Source organism: Anolis carolinensis, unplaced genomic scaffold (genome assembly GCF_035594765.1).
Source record: "Anolis carolinensis isolate JA03-04 unplaced genomic scaffold, rAnoCar3.1.pri scaffold_15, whole genome shotgun sequence".
NCBI lineage: Eukaryota > Metazoa > Chordata > Lepidosauria > Squamata > Dactyloidae > Anolis > Anolis carolinensis.
The window spans coordinates 11272951-11298721 of record NW_026943826.1 but is presented as its reverse complement, the minus strand read 5'-3'; the positions used below and the strand labels follow the sequence as shown (position 1 = coordinate 11298721).

The 25771-nt window shown below is 44.3% G+C and overlaps 1 protein-coding gene across 4 annotated transcripts in view; it reads right to left on the bottom strand.

Moving 5' to 3' along the window:
- prdm16 (PR/SET domain 16) overlaps positions 1 to 25771 on the bottom strand; it is a 311758-nt gene that overhangs the window by 1465 nt on the left and 284522 nt on the right. For 2 of the 4 annotated variants that reach the window (XM_062965608.1, XM_062965610.1), the window contains exons 6-17: positions 24383 to 24581; positions 23993 to 24140; positions 23083 to 23236; positions 20220 to 21603; positions 18832 to 18919; positions 15428 to 15597; positions 15060 to 15137; positions 13713 to 13882; positions 13437 to 13611; positions 11921 to 12151; positions 10161 to 10335; positions 1 to 7214 (exon numbers count right to left, since the gene is read on the bottom strand). The exon at positions 1 to 7214 is cut by the window's left edge and continues 1465 nt beyond it. In XM_062965608.1, coding sequence (XP_062821678.1) covers positions 7080 to 7214; positions 10161 to 10335; positions 11921 to 12151; positions 13437 to 13611; positions 13713 to 13882; positions 15060 to 15137; positions 15428 to 15597; positions 18832 to 18919; positions 20220 to 21603; positions 23083 to 23236; positions 23993 to 24140; positions 24383 to 24581 — 3107 coding nt within the window. In that variant the 3' untranslated portion in view covers positions 1 to 7079. The remainder of the gene's footprint in view (positions 7215 to 10160; positions 10336 to 11920; positions 12152 to 13436; positions 13612 to 13712; positions 13883 to 15059; positions 15138 to 15427; positions 15598 to 18831; positions 18920 to 20219; positions 21604 to 23082; positions 23237 to 23992; positions 24141 to 24382; positions 24582 to 25771) is intronic. The other 2 variants (XM_062965609.1, XM_062965611.1) reach the window with 2 other exon arrangements.

The window sequence follows — 25771 nt, the reverse complement described above, 5'->3', positions numbered from 1 at the left end:
AGAGATATCCATTAGAGATGGAGAGAAAGATAGATAGATAGATAAGACTCTTAGAGCTTGAAGACACCCAAGGGCCATCTAGCCCAACCGTAAGAGATGGATGGATAGATAGATAGATAGAACTCTGAGATCTTGAAGACACCCAAGGTCCATCCAACCCAACCGTAAGAGATGGATAGAAAGATAGATAGATGGATAGATCGGACTCTTAGAGCTTAAAGACACCAAAGGGCCATCCCGCCCAACCATAAAAGATGGATAGAAAGATAGATGATAGATAGATAGATAGATAGATAGATCTCATAGAGCTTGAAGACACCCAAGGGCCATCCAGCCCAACCATAAGAGATGGATAGATAGATAGATAGATAGATAGATAGATAGATAGATAGATCTCATAGAGCTTGAAGACACCCAACGGCCATCCAGCCCAACCATAAGAGATGGATAGAAAGATAGATAGATAGATATTAGATAGATAGATAGATAGATAGATAGATAGATCTCTTAGAGCTTGAAGACGCCCAACGGCCATCCATCCCAACTGTAAGAGATGGATAGAAATATAGATAGATAGATAGATAGATAGATAGATAGATAGATAGATAGATCAGACTCTTAGAGCTTGAAGACACCCAAGGGCCATCCAGCCCAACCATAAGAGATGGATAGATAGATAGATAGATAGATAGATAGATAGTTCGATAGAAAGAAAGAAAGAAAGAAAGAAAGAAAGATAGATAGATAGATAGATAGATAGATAGATAGATGGATAGGAGATGGATAAGAGATGGATAGAGAGAGAGAAAGAAATTTAGATAGATAGATAGATAGATAGATAGATAGATAGATAGATAGATAGATCTCAGACCTTGAAGACACCAAGGGCCATCCATCCCAACCGTAAGAGATGGATAAAAAGATAGATAGATAGATAGATAGATAGATAGATAGATAGATAGGACTCTTAAGAGTTTGAAGACACCCAAGGGCCATCCAGCCCAACCATAAGAGATGGATAGAAAGATAGATAGATAGATATTAGATAGATAGATAGATAGATAGATAGATAGATAGATAGATAGATCTCTTAGAGCTTGAAGACGCCCAACGGCCATCCATCCCAACTGTAAGAGATGGATAGAAATATAGATAGATAGATAGATAGATAGATAGATAGATAGATAGATAGATAGATCAGACTCTTAGAGCTTGAAGACACCCAAGGGCCATCCAGCCCAACCATAAGAGATGGATAGATAGATAGATAGATAGATAGTTCGATAGAAAGAAAGAAAGAAAGAAAGAAAGAAAGATAGATAGATAGATAGATAGATAGATAGATAGATGGATAGGAGATGGATAAGAGATGGATAGAGAGAGAGAAAGAAATTTAGATAGATAGATAGATAGATAGATAGATAGATAGATAGATAGATAGATAGATAGATCTCAGACCTTGAAGACACCAAGGGCCATCCATCCCAACCGTAAGAGATGGATAAAAAGATAGATAGATAGATAGATAGATAGATAGATAGATAGATAGGACTCTTAAGAGTTTGAAGACACCCAAGGGCCATCCAGCCCAACCATAAGAGATGGATAGATAGATAGATAGATAGTTTGATAGAAAGAAAGAAAGAAAGAAAGAAAGAAAGAAAGAAAGAAAGAAAGATAGATAGATAGATAGATGGATAGGACTCTTAGAGCTTGAAGACACCCAAGGGCCATCCAGCCCAACCTTCTAAGATGGGTGGATGGATAGACAGAATCCTAGAGTCGGAAGAATCCCAGTGACAATCCAGTCCAAACATAAGAGATAATTAGAAATATAGGTTGACTCTTAGAGCCGGAAGACACTCCAAGGACCATCCAGCCCAACCCTCTAAGATGGATGGATGGATGGACAGAATCCTAGGGATGGAAGGGACCCCAAGGGCCATCCAGTCCAACCATAAAAGATAGTTAGAAATATAGAGTTGGAAGACACTTCAAGGGCCATCCAGCCCAACCCTCTAAGATGGATGGATAGACAGACAGAATCCTAAAGTTGGAAGGGACTCCAAGGACCATCCAGTCCAACCCCCTACCGCGCAGGAAAACACAATCCAAGCACCCCTGGCAGAGGGCCATCCATGGTGATCCAAAAAATGCCAAAGCCATGGATACTGCAGATCTCAGAACTGCGTCTAAGCACCGTCTCAACTGCAACCTGGTACCTGAGCTTGAGATCAGCTCCATTGTTGGGACGGTCTCCTCCTCTGCCGCTTCCATCCCGCATGAAGTGGTCAGTGTAGACGTGCCCGTAGCTCCTGAACATGAAGGATAGCAGTGTATCCTTTCGTGTACTTATCATGGAAATACAACACTGTGGACAATAGCGAACCCTATTGAGATGAAAGACTCATCTTGGAGGACCTGGAGAACATCTAGAGACTGAGGACATAGAGTGTTGGACGTGGATCAATGAAACCAGATGTAAGTATGTTGAGTGGGGCAATTCCACACAACGTTTCCTCCTGATCTCCGGAGGGATGCTCTCTTTAACTTTTGGTCCTCTAAGTTTGGGACTCCAACTCCGAGAAGTCCTTGCCAGCTGGGATTCTGGGAGCTGAAGTCCCGAAGACCTGGAAGACCAAAGGTTGGACGCCGCTGCTTCAAGATTGGTTGTTAGTTCTTCTCGGAGGAACCGGGAAGAGGCGGAAAGAAAAGACTTGGATTTCGAGGAGAAACAAAACCTTTTAATCACAGTTTCTGTTAAATATAAAGGAAAGAGTCCCATGGCTTTGCGGATGTCACGGGGGAGCGTTACAGAAGGTGTCCGCCCGCCCGCCGAGGTGCCCATCCGTTGAGCACCGTTCCTTCATTATTTCGGATCAGTTTCTACATCAGGATACAGCCCCCCGCCCTCCCACGACAAAAAAAAAATTACAGCATATTAAAACAATGAAGGTTAAGTCAGTAGCTTGCAGTACATTTGGAGAGAAATGCGTTCCAGTGCTTCGTATTTGCAGCTCACATTTGGTACAATCGGCCAGACCTAGGTCTCCTTTGTCCCTCTGCATTGACTTTCCTCCCGTTTGTGGCCCAGGAACCCCATCATCATCATCGAACAAGTGCTTTCATGTAATGTCCCAAAATTCAAAGAGAAAGGGAGATCCAACATAACCGCCATCATATGCGCTTATGCGCAGAATGTCATGAAATATGCTTCAACAGGCAGAAGATGGACTCATCTTGCTTTCTGCTTCTCCAGAAATGAAAACCAATGGATCCCAATTGCTATCATCCACCTAACACACACACCCATACATAACCACCATCATATGCGCTTATGCGCATGACATGAAATATAAAGCTCCAATGGGCAGAAGACAGACTCATCTTGCTTTCTGCTTCTTCAGAAATGAAAACCAATGGATCCAGATAGCTATCATCCACATAACAAACACACCCATACATAACCACCATCATATGCGCTTATGCGCATGACATGAAACATAAAGCCCCAACGGGCAGAAGACAGACTCATCTTGCTTTCTGGTGCTCCAGAAACGAGAACCAATGGATCCCAATTGCTATCATCCACATAATACACACCCATAAATAACCACCATATGCGCTTATGCGCATGACATGAAACATAAAGCTCCAACAGGCAGTAGACAGACTCATGCTTTCTGCTTCTCCAGAAATGAAAACCAATGGATCCCAATTGCTATCATCCACCTAACACACACACCCATACATAACCACCATCATATGCGCTTATGCGCATGACATGAAACATAAAGCTCCAACGGGCAGAAGACAGACTCATCTTGCTTTCTGCTTCTCCAGAAATGAAAACCAATGGATCCAGATAGCTATCATCCACATAACAAACACACCCATACATAACCATCATCATATGCGCTTATGCGCATGACATGATACATAAAGCTCCAACGGGCAGAAGACTCATCTTGCTTTCTGGTGCTCCAGAAATGAAAACCAATAGATCCAGATTGTTATCATCCACATAACACACCCATACATAACCATCATATGCACTTATGCACATGACATGAAACATAAAGCTCCAACAGGCAGAAGATGGACTCATCTTGCTTTCTGCTTCTCCAGAAATGAAAACCAATGGATCCAAATAGCTATCATCCACATATCACACCCACCCATATATAACCACCATCATATGCGCTTATGCGCATGACATGAAACATAAAGCTCCAACGGGCAGAAGACAGACTCATCTTGCTTTCTGGTGCTCCAGAAACGAGAACCAATGGATCCCAATTGCTATCATCCACATAACACACACACCCATACATAACCACCATCATATGCGCTTATGCGCATGACATGAAACATAAAGCTCCAACGGGCAGAAGATGGACTCATTTTGTTTTCTGGTGCTCCAGAAACGAGAACCAATGGAACCAAATTCCTATCATCCACATAACACACACACCCATACATAACTTAACCACCATCATATGCGCTTATGCGCATGACATGAAACATAAAGCTCCAATGGGCAGAAGATGGACTCATTTTGCTTTCTGCTTCTCCAGAAATGAAAACCAATGGATCCAGATCGCTATCATCCACATATCACACAGACCCATACATACATACATGTGTGTGTGTATGTATGTAAGTGTGTGTGTGTGTGTGTGTGTGTGTGTATGGATTTAACCAACCACTGCTTGGAAATGTTCTATATTAGGGGTCCCGTTTTTGTGGACTCCGTTGTAAACACTGTACAAACGGACTCCTGTCATGCCTAAAACAGCCACTAGGTGGCAATCAGAAAACCTTTTCTTGTTGCCAAATAACATGGACTGATTTTTACGTCCAGGAAGTATGGTCCTGGAACCGAACCCTGAAAAATGAAATATATTTTGGAAAAGAACAGTTTTGTAACAGAATGGAATGAAGGATACAGGAAAGGAGATTCCACCTGAACATGAGGAAGAACTTCCTCACTGCGAGAGTTGTTCAGCAGTGGAACTCTCTGCCCTGGAGTGTGGCCCACGAGGTCTCTTCAAACTCTAATATTCTATGAATTGTTCTCTTTCGACATCTGCAAACTTGGATAGCTTTCGTTGTGTGTTCCTTCAGGGCTAGGTGGACTAAGATGAAATTATTATGTGACTTATCGTCTATACCAGGGCTTCTTAAACGTTCCCACTCGTGACCCCTTTCCACCCGAGGAAGTTTGACGCGATTGCGGGTATATAGTGATACAAAATAGGGACCAACATCCAACATTGACTGGTAACAAATCGGCATCTGCAAAGGCTTCCTAAACAGGCTCTTTTCCTTTATATGGAGTACAGCTAAAGCATCTGCTGTCATAAACACAGTGTATAAACGAAACCATGTAATGCCTTAAATAGCCACTAGGTGGCAATATGAAAACCTTTTCCTGGGTTGCTCTGAGTTTTCTGGACTGTATGGCCATGTTCCAGAAACATTCTCTCCCGAAGTTTTGCTGACAAAGGATTCCTCCTTCTCAAGGTCCTTTTCAGCCAAAACATTGGAGAAAAGCAATACGGATATGTGAAAATAAGACTTGCGATGCTTTCTGGGTTGGGTCTGTACATTCGTAACTGGCGCCTGTCAGTCAGAAGGAACAGGTTTGCTCCTCTCTCTTTGTGGACGTGACAATGGTGACAATCCTTGCGGGCAACCGTTCTCCGATCAAGGCAGGACTGGGAAATCCCATGGATTGTGTTCAGCGTCAAAAATATACATCATTTTCCATCAGCTGGGGACAGGAGACCACAAGGGAGAAAGAACATCGGATTGGAGTGATTTATGTTCGGAGATGGTCACCTACTTGGGTCAATACGTTCAGAAATGGTCACCTACTTGGGTCAATACGTTTGGAGATGGCCTCCTACTTGGGTTAGTACATTTGGAGATGGTTGCCTACTTGGATCAATACGTTTGGAAATGGTCACCTACTTGGGTCAATAAATTCGGAGATGGTTGCCTACTTGGGTCAATAAGTTCAGAGATGGTTGCCTACTTGGGTCAATAAGTTCGGAAATGGTCACCTACTTGGGTCAATACATTCAGAGATGGTCTCCTACTTGGATCAATACGTTTGGAAATGGTCACCTACTTGGGTCAATAAATTCGGAGATGGTTGCCTACTTGGGTCAATACGTTCGGAGATGGTCTCCTACTTAGGTCAATACATTTGGAGATGGTTGCCTACTTGGGTCAATGCGTTCAGAGATGTTCGCCTACTTGGGTCAATACATTTGGAGATGGTCGCCTACTTGGGTCAGTACGTTTGGAGATGGTCTCCTACTTGGGTCAATATGTTCGGAGGTGGTCTCCTACTTGGGTCAGTACGTTCGGAGATGGTCTCCTACTTGGGTCAATACATTTGGAGATGGTTGCCTACTTGGGTCAATACGTTCGGAGATGGTTTCCTACTTGGGTCCATACGATCAGAGATGGTCACCTCCTTGGGTCAATAAGTTCGGAGATGGTCACCTACTTGGGTCAATACGTTTGGAGATTGTATCCTACTTAGGTCCATACGATCAGAGATGGTCACCTCCTTGGGTCAATACTTTCGGAGACGGGTCCACACCATAATCACCCACGGACTTGAATTTGACACTTGTTTCAAAAAGGAGGGGAAAGGAATCAGTAGAAGAAAGTCAAACAGTGTTTGAAATCTCAGTGGAGCTCCAGTGACTTGATGAGGATGAGACCTGGCCGAGAACGTCTGTGATCATGAGGATCCAAGGACTTCACGGTTTCGTAAGTTTACAAGTCTGTTCTTGCTGGCTCAGCAAACGGGACTGGGGGACATTTGCGGGTCCCAAATGTTTTCCCCGCAGGACTCCCAGTATGTGCTATGCATCGTCGGAGATGGCGGGATCGTGAGGCTGCTGGGGGTGGTGGTGGTGCCCCGTTGGACCCAACAGGAGATGGGTTGTCGTCGGTGGCGGGTTTCTCCTCCCCGATCAGTCTTCCTTTGGCCGGGATTTCAGAGAGGGCCCCGCGTGGCACCCGGAAACGTTTCCGGCCAGGTGCCCCCCTCGGACCCCTCAGAGATGGCCGACGGAGCCGAACCCTCCCGGCTCCGAAGCCGCCCCCGCCATGCTCAACCAAGCATCCAGAGAATTCTGGGAAGAGGGATGGAGTGGCGTGTTCTCGGAAAGGGACAACATCATTGCATAAGCCTAGGACGGAAGCAGAAAACAGCAAGGGGAGGAGAGCGTCAATAACACGTGCCAACCTCACCCTCAAACAATGTCCAGTTTCCCATAGTCCATGTTCCCCATCTTCCAACCCTGTCCTGCTTTCAATTTAGCGTGGCCCTAAGGATCTTCTAGGCCTGCCAGGGCATAGAGATAGGATGGAAAAGAGTCCATTCAAAAGGGATTTAAGCATCGGGATCGGGCTAAACTGCTAGTTGCAGAAAGTCCTGCCGATCGGAAGGTTGACAGTTCGAGCCCGGGTCGGGGTGAGCACCTGCCGTTATCGTCCTAGTTCCCTGCCCACCTAGCAGATCACAAACAGATATGTGGGTAGATAAATAGGTATTTATTTATTTTATTTATTTACAGTATTCATATTCTGCCCTTTCTTCTCATCCCGAAGGGGACTCAGAGCAGATCGTAATGTACATATACATGGCAAACATTCAATGCCATTAGACATACGACATATATAGACGGACACAGAGGTAATTTAATATTTTTTCCAGCTTCTGGCTTCATGAGAGTATGCTCGATTCCAGCCACATGGGGGAGCTGCCACTTGTGACCCCCGAGCCCTTGATGGTAGTACTTCCTCATTCTTTTCTGCAAGTTGATGGCAGTTTTTTTATGGTGTCGTAAATTAAGTTAAATTAGCTTCCCCGCATAAAGCGGTACTTAAATTTCCTACTTGACAGATGCAACTGTTTTTCAAGCTGCTTAGGTGGGCAGCGAGCTAGACTATTGATGGTCGGGAGCTCAATCCGACCTGGGCCTTGATCCCAGTAGTGATTTATTGCAGCTGGCTACTAACCAGCTGCACCACAGCCCGACCCTTTAAGCAGGGAGGTAATAAAAGTCGCCTATAAGGACATGCCGGTGATTCGATCGGGAGGATGTCTAAGGACGACAAAGCTCCTCGGCATGGAAAATGGATTGACAGCACCCTCCTGTGGCCAGAAATTGAAAAGATGGGGAAAGCCTTTACCTCTGTTTGTATTGTCTGTCTTTGTTAAATGTATAAAAGCATTACATCCGCCCTGAGCAAAGTATATTATAATAATAATAATAATAATTATTATTATTATTATTTTCTCTCCTGAAGCAGGGTTTGTAAAGAACGGCCCCCAAAGTATTGATCAAACACGAAGCCTGACATGGCAGGGGAAAAATAAAAGCAACAGACATACAACATCTATACATTAGTACAGCTCCAGCGTATTAGTAAGAAATGACAGAAGACAAGAGGCATGCGTGGAAACGAGAAACAACCCCTCTGTTGCATAGACAGATCTATAGATCTAGATCGCTATAAATATATAGATCTATAGATCTTATAGACTATAAAAGATGTTATCTTTCCAAACAACGTCAGTATTCTTGTTCCCTGAAAGTGAGCTGGGGATCTATATAGATCTGTAGATCTATAGATGTATAGCTCAATACTGTATATCTATTGCTCTAGATGTGTATAGACGTATACATATATAGATGTAGATCTAGACCTCAAATCGATAGATGTATAGCTCTATATATCAATTGCTTTATAGGTTTATAGACCGATACATATATAGATCTAGATCTAGACTTTAAATCTGTAGATTTATAGCTCTCTCTATATATTGCTCTAGAGGTGTATAGACCGATACATATATAGATCTAAACTTCAAATCAATAGATGTATAGCTATATATGCTCTATAGGTGTGTAGACCTCTACATATATAGATGTAGATCTAGACTTCAAATCGATAGATTTATAGCTCTATATATCTATTGCTCTAGAGGTATATAGACCTATACATATATAGGTCTAGACTTCAAATCAATAGATGTGTAGTTCTGTATGCTCTATAGGTGTGTAGACCTCTACATATATAGATCTAGACTTTAAATCTGTAGATTTATAGCTCTATATTTCTATTGCTCTAGAGGTGTATAGGCCTATAAGTACATAGATCTAGATCTAGACTTCAAATGTATAGATGTATAGCTCTATATGCTCTATAGGTGTGTAGACCTCTACATATATAGATGTAGATCTAGACTTCAAATCGATAGATTTATAGCTCTATATATCTATTGCTCTAGAGGTATATAGACCTATACATATATAGGTCTAGACTTCAAATCAATAGATGTGTAGTTCTGTATGCTTTATAGGTGTGTAGACCTCTACATATATCGATTGCTCTAGAGGTGTATAGACCTATAAATATATAGATCTAGACTTCAAATCTAGATCTAGACTTCAAATTGATAGATGTAAAGCTGTATGTATCTATTGCTCTAGAGGTGTATAGACCTATATATACATAGCTCTAGATCTAGACTTCAAATTGATAGCTGTAAAGCTATATGTATCTATTGCTCTAGAGGTGTAAAGACCTATATATACATAGATCTAGATCTAGACTTCAAATTGATAGCTGTAAAGCTATATGTATCTATTGCTCTAGAGGTGTAAAGACCTATATATACATAGCTCTAGATCTAGACTTCAAATTGATAGCTGTAAAGCTATATGTATCTATTGCTCTAGAGGTGTAAAGACCTATATATACATAGATCTAGATCTAGACTTCAAATTGATAGCTGTAAAGCTATATGTATCTATTGCTCTAGAGGTGTAAAGACCTATATATACATAGCTCTAGATCTAGACTTCAAATTGATAGCTGTAAAGCTATATGTATCTATTGCTCTAGAGGTGTAAAGACCTATATATACATAGATCTAGATCTAGACTTCAAATTGATAGATGTAAAGCTGTATGTATCTATTGCTCTAGAGGTGTATAGACCTATACATATATAGCCAACCCATGGACCCCTGTCGACCCATTCCAATAAATATTTTGGGGCTGTTGAGAAACCCAGCTCAGCGCCAACCGTACAGTAGCCCTTTCCGGGTCCCAACGAATACCTACCTGGTTTTTAGCCTGCCTGTATAGGGTCTGTTTTATTGCCTCAGAGTCTAAGGTAGCATTATACACCTCTTTAACTTCAAAAGCTTCCTCGGAGGCCTTGCGGAGGTCCAGCCCCTTCCCAAAATGCGGCATCTGCTCCAAATCTAACAGGCCGGCTTCGTCCTCCTCAACACACCTGTACCAATGACCAGGAGGGGAGGGGGAGGGAGGGAGGGGACTTGTTAGCGCATCGGACGGACGGTTTCACAGTCGGGGAAAGGCGAGCCCATGGCAAGCGAGCAAAGCGAGGCATGCGACAACGGAGGGGCCAACGGGAGGGAGACACAGAACGACAGGACAACGGTCAGAAACAGACACAAGGAACATACACAATTATAGGCCGGATGGTTAATCCCCAACAGCAATAGATCACTGTCGATCGGAAGATCGGCAAGATTGAATGCCGAGTTGGATTGAGCTTTGACTGTTAAGCCTAGCTTACTGTCCACTTAAGCAGTTCGAAAACAGCTGAGCGCTGAGTAGAGAAATTAGGAACCGCTTAAAGCGGAGAGGTATTTTATGACCCCATAAAAATGCTGGCGATCACAGAACAAGGGAGGAAATTCTGTGATCAAAAAAGGGCTCGTTGTCTTAGCGGATGGAGTGACGGCACCCCCTTGTGGCCGGAATTAGGCCCGGGCTGTGGTGCAGGCTGGTGAGCAGCCAGCTGCAACAAATCACTCTGACCAAGAGGTCATGGGTTCGAGGCCAGCTCGGAGCCTGCGTTTGTCTCTGTCTTTGTTCTATGTTAAGGCATTGAATGTTTGCCTTGTATGTGTAATGTGATCTGCCCCGAGTCCCCTTCGGGGTGAGAAGGGCGGAATATAAATACTGCAAATAAATAAATAAATAAATAAAATTAAGCATAACTTCCAGGCACAGAAGTTGGAAAATGCTGAAATACCTCTATTTGCCTGTATGTGTATAAAAACGGCATGGAATGTTTGCCGTGTCTGTGTGCGTTGTGATCCGCCCTGAAGAAGGGCGGAATATAAATACTATAAACCAATCAATCAATAATAATTAAGTTTGGGTTGCTGAATCTGGGTGATGGGGACGGTTAACAAAGCTCACTGCCGTTGGCACTCATGATCTCAAATAGAGTAGAACAAATAGAGTATGGACTGTGGCTAGCGGGTTAAAAAATTCCTAAAAATCAGTGGATGACCGAAACATTCTGAAACTTGGCAGGCTCAAAGTCGTAAATATTGCCTACACGTGTGCCAAGTTTCATCCTGATAGCCATAAAAATGATGGAGAAACGAGCCTCAAAATGGGTCACTGTAAGTTTTCCGGGCTGTATGGCCACGTTCCAGAAACATCCTCTCCTGACGTTTCGCCCACATCTGTGGCAGGCATCCTCAGAGGTTGTGAGGTCTGTTGGAAACTAAGGCAAGTGGGGTTTATGTGTGAGCCTCAAAATCTTCTCCATTGCCGCTAATGAAACTATTCTGAAGCTTCGGAGATTCGTATTACGTAACGAAATGGGACCCGTCCGAACTTTACGAATCTCTGAAACGAATTACTAATTGGATTTCCGCCGCTTTGCACACCCCTATCGTTCACTAAAATGCAAAATAAAGAAATGAATAACCCGAAATGTGCATTGTTCTAGCAAGTAAACGAACTGCCAAGTGCATGATTCATGGCCACCCCAGGACCTGCCGGCGACGGGGTGGGAGAAGCAGGCATCCCTTCGATAGGCGTATTGTGCTACCCACCTTCGGGTGCGGTCAAAACTCATGGTAAGAGATGTGGCCTCCTCGTCTTCCTCATCCTCATACCCTCCTTGCGGCTCGGTCGTCGGCGACCCCGTCTCGTCCTGCGACTTCCCAGTCAGGCTGTCGTCGTCTTCCTCTTCCAGCTCTTCCTCTTCCTCGTCCCCTTCTTCCGCTTTGTCATTGGCCAGGCCGTGGCATTGGGAGCTGCCGTCAGCGTTCTGGATTTCAGGCCTGACGGGAGAGACCGAAAAATAGATAATGAAGCCAAGAGAAAGAAAAACGAGCAAAATGTAGGTTGGACACTACTACTGTGAGGTGGATTTGTCATTAGTTGAGCAATAATAATAATAATAATAATAATAATAATAATAATAATAATAATAATTTTATTCTTATATCCCGCCCCATCTCCCCAGAGGGACTCGGGGCGGCTTACATGGGGCCATGCCTGGATACGACAACGCAAGTCAAATAAAAACATTAAACAGATCACCAAAAAATAAAACTACAACATGATTAAAAACAGTCATAGAAAGTCAATATACAAAATAATATTAAAATCACGATTTGGGTCAAAAGATCCAGGCCAAGGTGCAAAGCAATGTCAAATTATCAGGGAGGGATAATTACACAGGGATAATTAACCAATGTGAGAGCCATCTTGCCTTACTGCGTTAAAAGTTCAAGATCATCTCGTTCATTTCATTTATTTAATGTTGTGCTTTGTGCGCATTCCACCTCTGTTACCCGTCCAATGTGAGTACCTTTTCTCCGCTAAAGCCGACGATTGGTTCATCTCGCTATTTGCAATAAACTTTATTGCAAATAGCGAGATGAACCAATTGAGATGAACCTTACTGCGTTAAAAGTTCAAGTTCATCTGGTTCATTTCATTTATTTAATGTAATGCTTTGTGCGCATTCTACCTCTGTTACCCGTCCAATGTGCGTAACTTTTCTCTGCTAAAGCTGACGATTGGTTCATCTCACTATTTGCAATAAACTTTATTGCAAATAGCGAGATGAACCAATTGAGATGAACCTTACAGCGTTAAAAGTTCAAGTACATCTGGTTCAGTTCATTTATTTAATGTTGTGCTTTGCGCGCATTCTACCTCTGTTACCCGTCCAACGTGCGTACCTTTTCTCCCCTAAAGCCGACGATTGGTTCATCTCGCTATTTGCAATAAACTTGATTGCAAATAGCGAGATGAACCAATCGAGATGAACCTTACTGCGTTAAAAGTTCAAGTTCATCTCGTTCATTTCATTTATTTAATGTTGTGCTTTGGGCTCATTCTACCTCTGTTACCCATCCAATGTGCTTACCTTTTCTCCGCTAAAGCTGACGATTGGTTCATCTCGCTATTTGCAATAAACTTTATTGCAAATAGCGAGATGAACCAATCGAGATGAACCTTACAGCGTTAAAAGTTCAAGTACATCTGGTTCAGTTCATTTATTTAATGTTGTGCTTTGCGCGCATTCTACCTCTGTTACCCGTCCAACGTACGTACCTTTTCTCCCCTAAAGCCGACGATTGGTTCATCTCGCTATTTGCAATAAAGTTTCTGATTTCGGAGAAATACGCGTCTTCTTTCTCGTCTAAAAGTGCATGGTTGTCCGATTCTGAGGTCGGAGAGGAGGCGTTGTTCCCCAAGTGGTTCGTGATGACTCCGGCGTGCTGGCTCACTGCAGGAAAAACGCAAAAAGGCAAAGAAGGAACGGTTAACGGAGTTCACAGTCCTCCACGTTTGCTGACTTCTTCTCAGCCTGTGGCTCTCTTTCATTACCTGGGACACTCTCGTGTTCGTGTTTCTTCAAATGTCGGTCGAGATTGGTCTGCTGGCCGAAGCACCGGTTGCACAGGTGGCATTTGAATGGCTTCTCCTTGTTGTGAATGTTTCGAACGTGGCGCTGGAGGTTGGAGGAAATGCTGAAGGACCTGTCACAATATTTACACCTGAAAGCGTTGAAGAAAAGAACAAGTGGTTAAATAAGATCGAAATAACAATATTATCCATGGACTGCAATGACGTTCGGGCTGGCGAGATGTTCAGAAGGCCTGAAGAGGGCAGCATTGGAGTATCCAAGAACGAGGATGTAGGCTGTAGCAGTTTAAGTGTTATATACAATTCTTCTTTTCACGTCTCATTATATTTTTAAAAAATGTGCAGAGTACAGGATTCCATAGGATGCAAAGGACAGGATTGCATAGGACGCAAAATATAGGATTCCATAGGATGCAAATTATAGTAGTCTATAGGATGCAAACTACAGGATTCCATAGGATGCAAAATATAGGATTCCATAGGATGCAAATAATAGTATTCTATAGGAAGCCAAATATTCTATAGGATGCAAACTATAGATTTCTATAGGATGCAAACTACAGGACTTCATAATAGTAATAGTAATAATGATAATAATAATAATAATAATAATAATAATAATAATAATAATAACAACAACAACTTTATTTTTGGACCCCATAAGATGCAAATTATAGAATTCTATAGGATGCAAACTATCGGATTTCATAGGATACAAATTCTAGTATTCTATAGGATGCAAACTATAGGATTCTATAGGGTACAAATGATAGAATTCGATAGGATGCAAATTACAGGAATCCATAGGATGCAATAATAGTATTCTATAGGACACAAACAACAAGATTCTATAGGATACAAATTATAATATTCTATAGGACGCAAATGACAGGATTCCATAGGATACAAATGAAAGGATTCCATAGGATACAAATTATAATATTCCATAGGATGCAAATGACAGGATTCCATAGGATACAAATGAAAGGATTCCATAGGATACAAATTATAGTATTCTATAGGATGCAAACGACAGGATTCCATAGGATACAAATGAAAGGATTCCATAGGATACAAATTATAATATTCTATAGGATGCAAACAAAAGGATTCCATAGGATACAAATTCTAGTATTCTACAGGATGCAAACAATAGGATTCTATAGGCTGCAAATGCTAGTATTCCATAGGATGCAAATGAAAGTATTCCATAGAATGCAACTTCTAGTATTCTATAGGATGCTAACTGGAAATCCGGTAGAATAGTATTCTCCCTCCCTCGATTTCTCAAGCCATGTTGCCGCTCACCTGTACGGTTGTTCTCCTGTGTGAGTTCGGAGATGTCGGGTCAGGTTTGCCGAACGCGGGAAGATCTTACCGCAGTACCTGGAAGGAAGGCGAGGACATAATCAATTCCATGCCGCAGAATGGAAGCTCTTTGTCTATTTGTAAACACTGTGACAACTTTACTTATCGTCTTGAAGCACCACCTCCCCTTACATGGAATCATGGCTCATCTCACTGCAGCTTGAAACTCAAGACAATGATAATCATACTGCTGCATTAACACATACTCCACGGCAATGTTGTCTTTTTGTACGACTCGCACTCCAGTGACCATCTGAGCTCCTTGTTTTGTTCTCAGCATTGACTCTATGGACTCTGTCAATGTTTACCTGCAGGTATAGCGTTCTTTTCCTTTGCGCAAAATGGGGTCAGACAGCGTTGGGGGCGGCGAGCGGAAATTGAAGGGGTGATGCGGGAGGGGTTGCAAGGAGGCGCTGGGGTCGGCCTTCATGGCTGCAAAGCTCTCCAGTTTCTCCGTCATGGTTTCTATCGCCGACATCTGCAGGGAGAGATCTTGTTAAGCAGTGGTAATGAATGCAGATTTTTAGACTGATTGGGAAGTTGTGATATTAATGGGCATTGTTGTCATGCACCCTGCTTCATTTCCAGGATCCCGCAACCTCTGAGGATGCCTGTCAGAGATGTGGGCGAAACGTCAGGAGGGAATGCTTCTGGAATATGGCTGGAGAGCCCGGAAAACTCACAACAACCCAGTGATTCCGGCCATGAAAGCCTTCGACAACACACTTATAGAATTCATTTATCCAAACCAGGAATGAAGTTACATATATATATATAGATATGTATGTATGTAATGTACGTTTGTAGGAATGAGTAAACAACAAAACCACTCAACCAAATCGCACCAAATTTGGCCACAAAAGACATAGTCATCCAATCTATGTCTTTCAAACCAAAAACCTGGAAAATAAAGTCCAAATTAGAGAATGAGGAAGAGCCGTTTTCAACCCTGGTTGCTGGTCAGAAGGGTAGGCCCTGACCCCTTTAGGCCCCGCCCACTTTGTCTCCTAGCAACACCCTTGATACAGCCAGGGTTCAGGCTTTTGAGGCTGCAAGGCTATTCACTGCTATTCCACCTGGCCAATAAAGCATTCCCATAAGCCATAGCATCGTGTGGCTGGGCACAGCTAGTTATGAATATATATTTATCCTTTTTTTGTTTAACATTTACACAAATGAGAGAGTTCCATCAATGCTGACGATCTGCCATCACCGCTCAAGCAGAGAACTTTGAAATTGTTGAACAGAAGTTCTCCGAAGCTTTAGGTGCTCTTACTGCCTATTCCAAACCAGGAATGAATGAATTAAGAATATATATATATTTATCTTCTTTATTTTTGCCATTTCACTCCCTTCCTCAAATGTATCTAAGCGCATTGGCAATTGGATGGGAAGCTGCACCAAATATGTGCAGGAATGTGTGCCAAGCATGCTCAGGAATGCAGCAATAACAAAGTCAATAAGTTACCAAGCAAGTGATTTCGGTTTCTAAACAGACCCCGCAGGCAAAACAATTACTCTCCGGTTTTGTGAGGCTGAAAGAGAAAATTCAAGTCTGGTTCCATGCTGGATGTGGTCGGGCTGGATTCGGTCCGTGAGCCTTGCATTTGACATATATTTCCAAGAGTGCTGCCAATGTCCTCCACAAAAACCATCCTGACCAATACCCAAGAGAAAGACAATTTTTCTCCTAGATTTCCTGTTTTTCCTCCACCATAGACACCCCAGTGTTCCTTACTCTCTCCATTGGTGTGGAATTTGTATATACAGAAGGATGAGTATCATCCAGAGTAAGAAAAAAAGAGGAGGGAATGTTTTGTCTATCAAACATTTACCAGAGTTGTCTATGATCAGCAGACGGAAAGTAGTTGCTCTCTCTGTCGGCTCTCACCGACACCAGCATGTATCCAGGTTGGACTGGTTTGCAAAGCCGTCATGTGTGATGCCTTTATGAGCCAGCTTCTCTCAATAAAGAAACCTCAAGCAAATTAAATATGGTGGGAAGCAGTCCCCAAGCAAAGGCCACACCACCGGGATTGCAGCCCTCCAAGGCCCCTGTCCTAAACTTTAGACTTAGGGTTGACCTAAGTCTACTTGGTCTTTGGAGGCCTCTTTGCTTACCTATGGTCTTATGAGACCATCTAGATGACTTTTGGAGGTCACTTTCCTTACCTATGGTCCTATGAGACTGTCTAGATGGCTTTTGGAGGTCACTTTCCTTACCTATAGTCCTATGAGACCATCTAGATGGCTTTTGGAGGTCACTTTCCTTACCTATGGTCCTATGAGACTGTCTAGATGGCTTTTGGAGGTCAGTTTCCTTACCTATAGTCCTATGAGACCATCTAGATGGCTTTTGGAGGTCACTTTCCTCACCTATGGTCCTATGAAGCCATCTAGATACCTTTTGGAGGTCACTTTTCTTACCTATGGTCCTATGAAACCATCTAGATGGCTTTTGGAGGTCACTTTTCTTACCTATGGTCCTATGAAACCATCTAGATGGCTTTTGGAGGTCACTTTTCTCACCTATGGTCCTATGAGACCATCTAGATGGCTTTTGGAGGTCACTTTCCTTACCTATGGTCCTATGAGACTGTCTAGATGGCTTTTGGAGGTCAGTTTCCTTACCTATAGTCCTATGAGACCATCTAGATGGCTTTTGGAGGTCACTTTCCTCACCTATGGTCCTATGAAGCCATCTAGATACCTTTTGGAGGTCACTTTTCTTACCTATGGTCCTATGAAACCATCTAGATGGCTTTTGGAGGTCACTTTTCTTACCTATGGTCCTATGAAACCATCTAGATGGCTTTTGGAGGTCACTTTTCTCACCTATGGTCCTATGAGACCATCTAGATGGCTTTTGGAGGTCACTTTCCTTACCTATGGTCCTATGAAACCATCTAGATGTCCTTTGAGGGTCGCTTTTCTCACCTATGGTCTTATGAGACGATCTAGATGTTCTTATGAGATCGTCTAGATAATGTCTAGGTGCGTCTGGAGCCGGAGTGCCACCACTGTCTCCATGACTTTAGCCAAGCATGGTACAAAATAGCTTAATGGGACATTAGCGTGGCAGCAATTTCCCCTGCGTTCAGTTTTATTAGCCTGCCTTTCCTCTTGTTCGGAGCGTATATCTTTCTCGCCAGACTGGCTGGATAGCGATCCATCGGGGCTCCTTCGGCGGCCGCTCTCCTTGCTATTCTGACCCACACAAACGCAGGATGTTCCTGGCTGGACCGTCACCATTGTGGGGTCCCTCCGAGAGGAAAATCGGAGGAAGTTATTAACAAAACTCTCAGGCCGAGACAAAACAATGACGGGACTAAGTTTAGCTTTGAAAGCGGCCAAGTCCGGCTTTTCACAGAGATGTATTGGGGTGGGAAACGTTCCAGCGAGGAAACAATGAAACCAGAGAGGAGGCGCTCACCATTTGCAGCAGAAAGGGGATCGAGATATTGCTAATTATTTGCGCCTGATTGGGACTAATGTCTCCTAAGACACCTAAGACAACAGCAACAGCTAATGTTGGTTAACTCAGAGAGGATACTTACTAAGGCTATCATTAGTGTTGTGCTTTTGTACAGAATGGCTATTCATTTCGTGTAGTTTCATTCGTGTCATCTCGTTTTTCGTATTTTTGTCTGGTTCTAGTCTTTGGGCAGCAAGAACAGGTTTACTCCATCTCTTTAGACGCTGAAAGCCTTACCTGGGGATGGAAGAGCAGCGGTGACGGTCTCAGGTACTTCTCCTTGAGCGCTCCCACTGAGTCGGCCACCTTCCGTTTTTCCACCCTGCTGGACAGCAACACAGAGGGTTACATACCTTACAGGGACCCCAAGTGACAACGGGAGGAGAAGGCGGTGAGGGACAGAAAAGGAGCCCAAGTGATAATGGGAGGAGAAGGAGGCAAGGGAGAGAAAAGGAGCCCAAGTGATAACGGGAGGAGAAGTAGGCAAGAGAGAGAAAAGGAGCCCAAGTGACAACGGGAGGAGAAGTAGGCAAGAGAGAGAAAAGGAGCCCAAGTGACAACGAGAGGAGAAGTAGGCAAGGGAGAGAAAAGGAGCCCAAGTAATAACAGGAGGTGAGGGAGAGAAAAGGAGCCCAAGTGACAACAGGAGGAGAAGTAGGTAAGGGAGAGAAAAGGAGCCCAAGTGACAACGGGAGGAGAAGGAGGCGAGGGAGAGAAAAGGAGCCCAAGTGATAACGGGAGGAGAAGTAGGCAAGGGAGAGAAAAGGAGCCCAAGTGACAACAGGAGGAGAAGTAGGCAAGGGAGAGAAAAAGAGCCCAAGTGACAACGGGAGGAGAAGGAGGTGATTTATCAACACACGATTGGTTGATAAAGACTTAAAATAGTGTATAACTATTTATGGCTTATATTCGAGTATATATGGTATATTATTAAAATATATGATGTATTGCTTTTTTGGATGTTACATTTGTGCAACATACCTACACATCCATGTGACGCACCTACAGATAGTTTGGAAAGCTCTGCTCTAGGATGTTTAGACCAGGGGTCCCCAAACCTTTTAAACAGGGGGCCGGTTCACGATCCCCTAGACCACTGGAGGGCTGGACTATAGTTGGCCACCAAGCAATAATAATAATAATAATAATAATAATAATAATAATAATAATAATAATAACAATAATAAAGAGGGTTGGAAGAGACCCCTTGGGCCATTTAGCCAAAACCCCTTCTGCCTTTGTGCACCAAAAGCACAAGCAAAGCACCCTGACAGATGGCCACCCAGCCTCAATGTTAATAATAATAATATTAATAATAATAATAATAATAATAATAATAATAATAATAATAATAATAATAATAAAGAGGGTTGGAAGAGACCCCTTGGGCCATTAAGTCCAACCCCTTTCTGCCTTTGTGCCATTGGGGCCGGATAAATGGCTTCGATGGGCCGCATGTGGCCCGCGGGCCATAGTTTGCAGACTCCTGGTTTAGACCTTTCTGTAAAGCATTAGGCCATGTCGTCCGGAGTCTAAAATAACCTAGTTCCGTTGCTGATCTCTAAAGACAATTGGATAATCAGGCAAAAAAAAGGGACAACGAGTAAGGCGGGGTATGTTAATACCTGTATATGGGGTCCATGAAAAAGGGAGATGGCTTAGCGTAATGCAACGACGGCTGTGCCGGCATCTGCGCCTGGGAAATCTTGGGCAACATGTCGCCGGCCATGAGTTTCCGGTCTCCGTAGACGTGGTTCTTCCGGGAGTCCCGGCTCCCGTTCTGGCTGGCCCGGATGCGGTTGCCGATGCTCAGGTCGAGCGGCTGCTCCTCCCCGGAGAGATGCGCAGGCAGGGCTTTGGGAGGCAGCAACGCCGGCTTGATCTCTTTTGGCTTCGTGGTGAGGTCGAACGGCGACTCGGCGCTGGTGCTGCCCATTTTCTGAAGGTCCCGGGGCGACTTTGGTTCCGCCTTGACCAGCAAGCTGTGGTTGAGAGTCCGGTCCGTGAACGGATACAGCGAATGCGGGAAGTTGGGGAGGAACTGGAACGGGAACATGGAATGATACGGGAGGGAGCCCATCTTCTTCTCCTGCATGCCCATGAAGCCGGGCCCAAAGTACTTCTCCGCGATGGAGGCGATGGCCTTGATCGAGTCGTTGGCAGCTCCCGCCATGGGAAGCAACTGCTCCTCCGGAGGAGGGAAGAAGGAATGTTGGGAGTAGAAAAGAGGCAAGTCGCCGACGTTGTTGACGGAACTGGTGGACACCGAGCTGTTGCCGAAGTCCAGCTTGTTCTCCGCCGGCTTGTTCTTGTCTTTCGTTTTGTCCCGGTCGCTCTCGGCGTCGCTGTCCAGGTCGGAGCCCGTCCCGGTGGTGGTGTCTAAATCGGTGCCCGTGGTGGTGTTGACGTCCTCAAAGTCACTCGCGTCGGAAAGGTCACTAGTCCTGGCTTTGAGCTTCTCCAGATAGGAGTTCCCGCTGTTGAACTTCTCCTCAGCGGAGGCCAGGTGAGCGCTGTTGCTCACCGATGAGAGTAGCGGGAGCGCCGGGTTGTTGAGCGGGCTCGGAAGCTTGGCCTCTTGGGTATGATTGACGGGACTCTTGAGCAGCGGCGTCGGGGGCAATAAAGGGGGTCTGGGGTACAGCGAGGGGGGGAAAATCCCCGGGAAGCCGGGAGCCAGGGCTGAAAAAGCGGGGGGCGCATGAGAGAACGGGAGCGGCCGGGACGGGAAGTAGTCGCTGAAGCCGAGGTTGGTGTGGTTGAGGGCGGGAGGCGGCTTGGACTTGTTCATCATGGAGGTCGGGGTCAAGGGCAAACCTGGGCCAAAAAGGCCCCCGGGGTTGTAATGGTTCTTGCCCTCGCAGAAGCGCCGGTGCTTGTTGAGCGAGGAGGTGGTGCTGAACATCTGCCCGCAGTCCTTGCACTTGATCTGGGTCCGGCAGTCGGCGTGCATGCGCTTGTGGCGGCAGAGGTTGGAGAACTGTGTGTAGGACTTGTGGCAGACCTCACCTAAAGCATCAACAGAAACCAAAACACCAAAACCCAATATGAAATTAATATGAATGGGTTCGAAAGACAGGAAAGGAGATTTCCCCCTGAACATTCCCGACAGTAAGAAGGGCTGTTCAACAGGGGAACTCTCTGCCTCGGAGTCCGAGGGAGGCTCCTTCGTTGGGTATCTAATAGGAGTGCTTTGATTGTGTCCTCCTGCATGGACGAAGGGGGTTGGTTTGGATGGCCCTTGTGTCACGAAAATATGAATTAACCGTATGGAATGAATGAATGAATGAATGAGAACTAATATTAAGGCCTGCAACGACTAACTACCTGCTCGTATGGAATGAATGAATGAATGAATGAGAACAAATATTAAGGCCTGCAACGACTAACTACCTGCTCGTATGGAATGAATGAATGAATGAATGAGAACAAATATTAAGGCCTGCAACGACTAACTACCTGCTCGTATGGAATGAATGAATGAATGAATGAGAACAAATATTAAGGCCTGCAACGACTAACTACCTGCTCGTATGGAATGAATGAATGAATGAATGAGAACAAATATTAAGGCCTGCAACGACTAACTACCTGCTCGTATGGAATGAATGAATGAATGAATGAGAACTAATATTAAGGCCTGCAACAACTAACTACCTGCTCGTATGGAATGAATGAATGAATGAGAAATAATATTAAGGCCTGCAACGACTAACTACCTGCTCATATGGAATGAATGAATGAATGAATGAATGAGAACTAATATCAAGGCCTGCAACGACTAACTACCTGCTCGATAAACCGTATGGAATGAATGAATGAGAACTAATATTAAGGCCTGCAACGACTAACTACCTGCTCGATGAACCATATGGAATGAATGAATGAATGAGAACTAATATTAAGCCCTGCAACATCTCAGTTTCATCTGTTGGGAAACTGAGATGGAATCGACATGTTCCAGGATAGAGAAAGTCTATCGGCAAATTTACAACTTTGGGAACAACATCAGAGGAAATATCTATATATATATAAAGGTAATGTGTGTTTTTCCCATGAAGTAAACAACAAAACCACTGAACCAAATCACACCAAATTTGGCCACAAAAGACATAGTCATCCAATCTATGTCTTTCAATTAAAAAACCCTAGAAAAATAAAGTCTAAATTACAGAGGATGAGGAAGAGCCGTTCTCCCCCTGGCTGCTGGTCAGAAGGGTAGGCCCTATCCGTGTCATAGCAATCCCCTCAGCCACAATGGGGGACAGGACAGTAAATAAAGATGAAAAATGTGATGAAAAAAACTCAAGCGAAATGGGCGGCGATCGGTATTTAACTTGTCAAAAATCTGACTCGAATGTTGACTGAGAAAACAGACAAGAAATTGGTGGGAATTCGTCTTGCACCCCTGACCTATAGAATTGCTCGTATTTGTGCGTGCAATTATAGCGGCCGCCCGAGTTCTCGGAGACGGCCATGACAACTTACATATGAAAGGTTTGACAGTGCTGTGGATGTGCTTGTGCTGCTTGAGGCCCGACGACGTGGCGAAGGTTTTCCCACAGTCCGGGCAGGCGTGCGCCCGGGCGCCCACGTGCTGGGAACGGATGTGCCGCTGGAGGTTGCTGGGGTCAGTAAACACCTGGAAGGAGAGCAGGGACGAGACAACGTTTACCCTACGCAGTTGAAAGCCACATCCAAATACCACTTCTCAACATAGTCGCCATTCAAATCTAGGCACTTATCATAGCGATGAATGAGCTTGGCAACTCCTTCCCCACAAAACTCTGCCGCTTTCACCCTCAAAAAGTATAAGAGAAAACATTGACCATATGCAGTTGAAAGCCACACCCAAATACCACTTCTCAACATAGTCGCCATTCAAATCTAGGCACTTATCATAGCGATGAATGAGCTTGGCAATTCCTTCCCCACAAAACTCTGCCGTTTTCACCCTCAAAAAGTATAGGAGAAAACATTTACCCTACGCAGTTGAAAGCTACACCCAAATACCACTTCTCAACATAGTCGCCATTCAAATCTAGGCACTTATCATAGCGATGAATGAGCTTGGCAACTCCTTCCCCACAAAACTCTGCCGCTTTCACCCTCAAAAAGTATAGGAGAAAACATTTACCCTACGCAGTTGAAAGCTACACCCAAATACCACTTCTCAACATAGTCGCCATTCAAATCTAGGCACTTCTCATAGCGATGAATGAGCTTGGCAACTCCTTCCCTACCAAACTCTGCCGCTTGCGTTCTCATCCAGCTGGTTATCCCTTTCCCGCAGCTGCACATCGTCGCCAAAATGCTGCGTTGAGGACGCGAGTTTTGTGGGGAAGGAGTTGCCAAGCTCATTCATGGCGATGATGCGCACACGCGCCCCCAGACCTACCTTGACACAATTTTCACATTCAAATCGCTTGCCACTGTCGTGGGACATCTGGTGACGGATCAGGTTGGATTTCCAGTTGAAGGCTTTGGGGCACTGGTCGCACTTGTATTCCCTTTCCTCCGTGTGGATGATCATGTGCTGCTCCAAGCTGCCAGATACAAATCAGGAAAATAGAAACTCACTGGATGGTAGTATCACTCACTGGGATGATAGTTTGTCATTTATAAAACAACAACTCTCCGGACGCCATTGCGTTGAGTCGTGGTGGGATCAAGTGGTGCCAAACTGTATTAAACCTTCCATGTAGATGCGCCCTCTCTCAAGAATCCAATTTCTTGAGAATTCTCTTTTGAAAGTTGGAAACCGCCCATTTCGTGTCGACGGCGTTACCTGTATTTGTTCGGGAACATCCTCTCGCAGTCTTTGCACTCGTGGATCTGCCCGTCCGCACCGCTCTCCTGCTTGATCTCCTCGCTCAGGGACTCGTAGAGGGAGCCGACCGGGTTGCAGGAATACTTCTTGTGCCGCCGCAGGTCCATCTTGGACTGGAAGAGTTCGTCGCAGTCTTCACAGCGGAAAGTGTGCAATTCTAGAAGAGCGGGGAAAAATGGGATCGTATCCAAAGACAGAACTGGAAATGAAAGGAGAAGCCTTTGCCTTTGTTCGTGTATGTGTCTCTCATTGTATTGTATCAAGGCGTTGGATGTTGGAATATAAATAAAGCATTGCCTTGTCTTTGGGAATGCACAGAGATGGGATATGCCAATACCAGGATAGGATCCGGGCCCTTGGCATCCAGAAGCCGGAAATGAAAGGAGAAGCCTTTGCCTTTGTTTGTGTATGTGTCTTTCATTGTATTGTATCAAGGCATTGGATGTTGGAATCTAAATAAAATATTGGCTTGTCTTTGGGAATGCATAGAGATGGGGTAGGCCAATACCAGGATAGGATCTGGGCCCTTGTTCATCCAGAAGCCGGAAATGAAAGGAGAAACCTTTGCCTTTGTTTGTGTATGTGTCTCTCATTGTATTGTAACAAGGCGTTGGACGTTTGCCTGTATCTGTTTATACTGTAATCCACCCAGAAGGGCGGAATCTAAATAAAGTATTGCCTTGTCTTTGGGAATGCATAGAGATGGGATAGTCCAATACCAGGATAGATTCTGGGCCCTTGGCATCCAGAAGCCGGAAATGAAAGGAGAAGCCTTTGCCTTTGTTGTGTATGTGTCTCTCATTGTATTGTATCAAGGCGTTGGAAGTTGGAATATAAATAAATTATTGCCTTGTCTTTGGGAATGCATAGAGATGAGATCGTTCAATACCAGGATAGGATCCGGGCTCTTGGCATTAAGGGCCGGCCCTCCAGAGCTGGAAATGAAAGGAGAAGCCTTTGCCTTTGTTTGTGTATGTGTTGTATCTGCTTACACTGTAATCCACTCTGAAGGGCGGAATATAAATAAAGTATTGCCTTGTCTTTGGAAATACATGGAGATGGGATAGTCCAACACCGGGATAGGATCCGGGCCCTTGGCATCCAGAAGCCGGAAATGAAAGGAGAAGCCTTTGCCTTTGTTTGTGTATGTCTCTCATTGTATTGTATCAAGGCGTTGGATATTGGAATATAAATAAAGTATTTCCTTGTCTTTGGGAATGCATAGAGATGGGATAGTCCAATACCAGGATAGGATCCGGGCCCTTGGCATCAATGGGCAGCCATTTTATCCTCTCGCCCTCCTCCACCCGGTCCTCGTTGCTTGCTTTTATATCTTCTGTTCAGAAC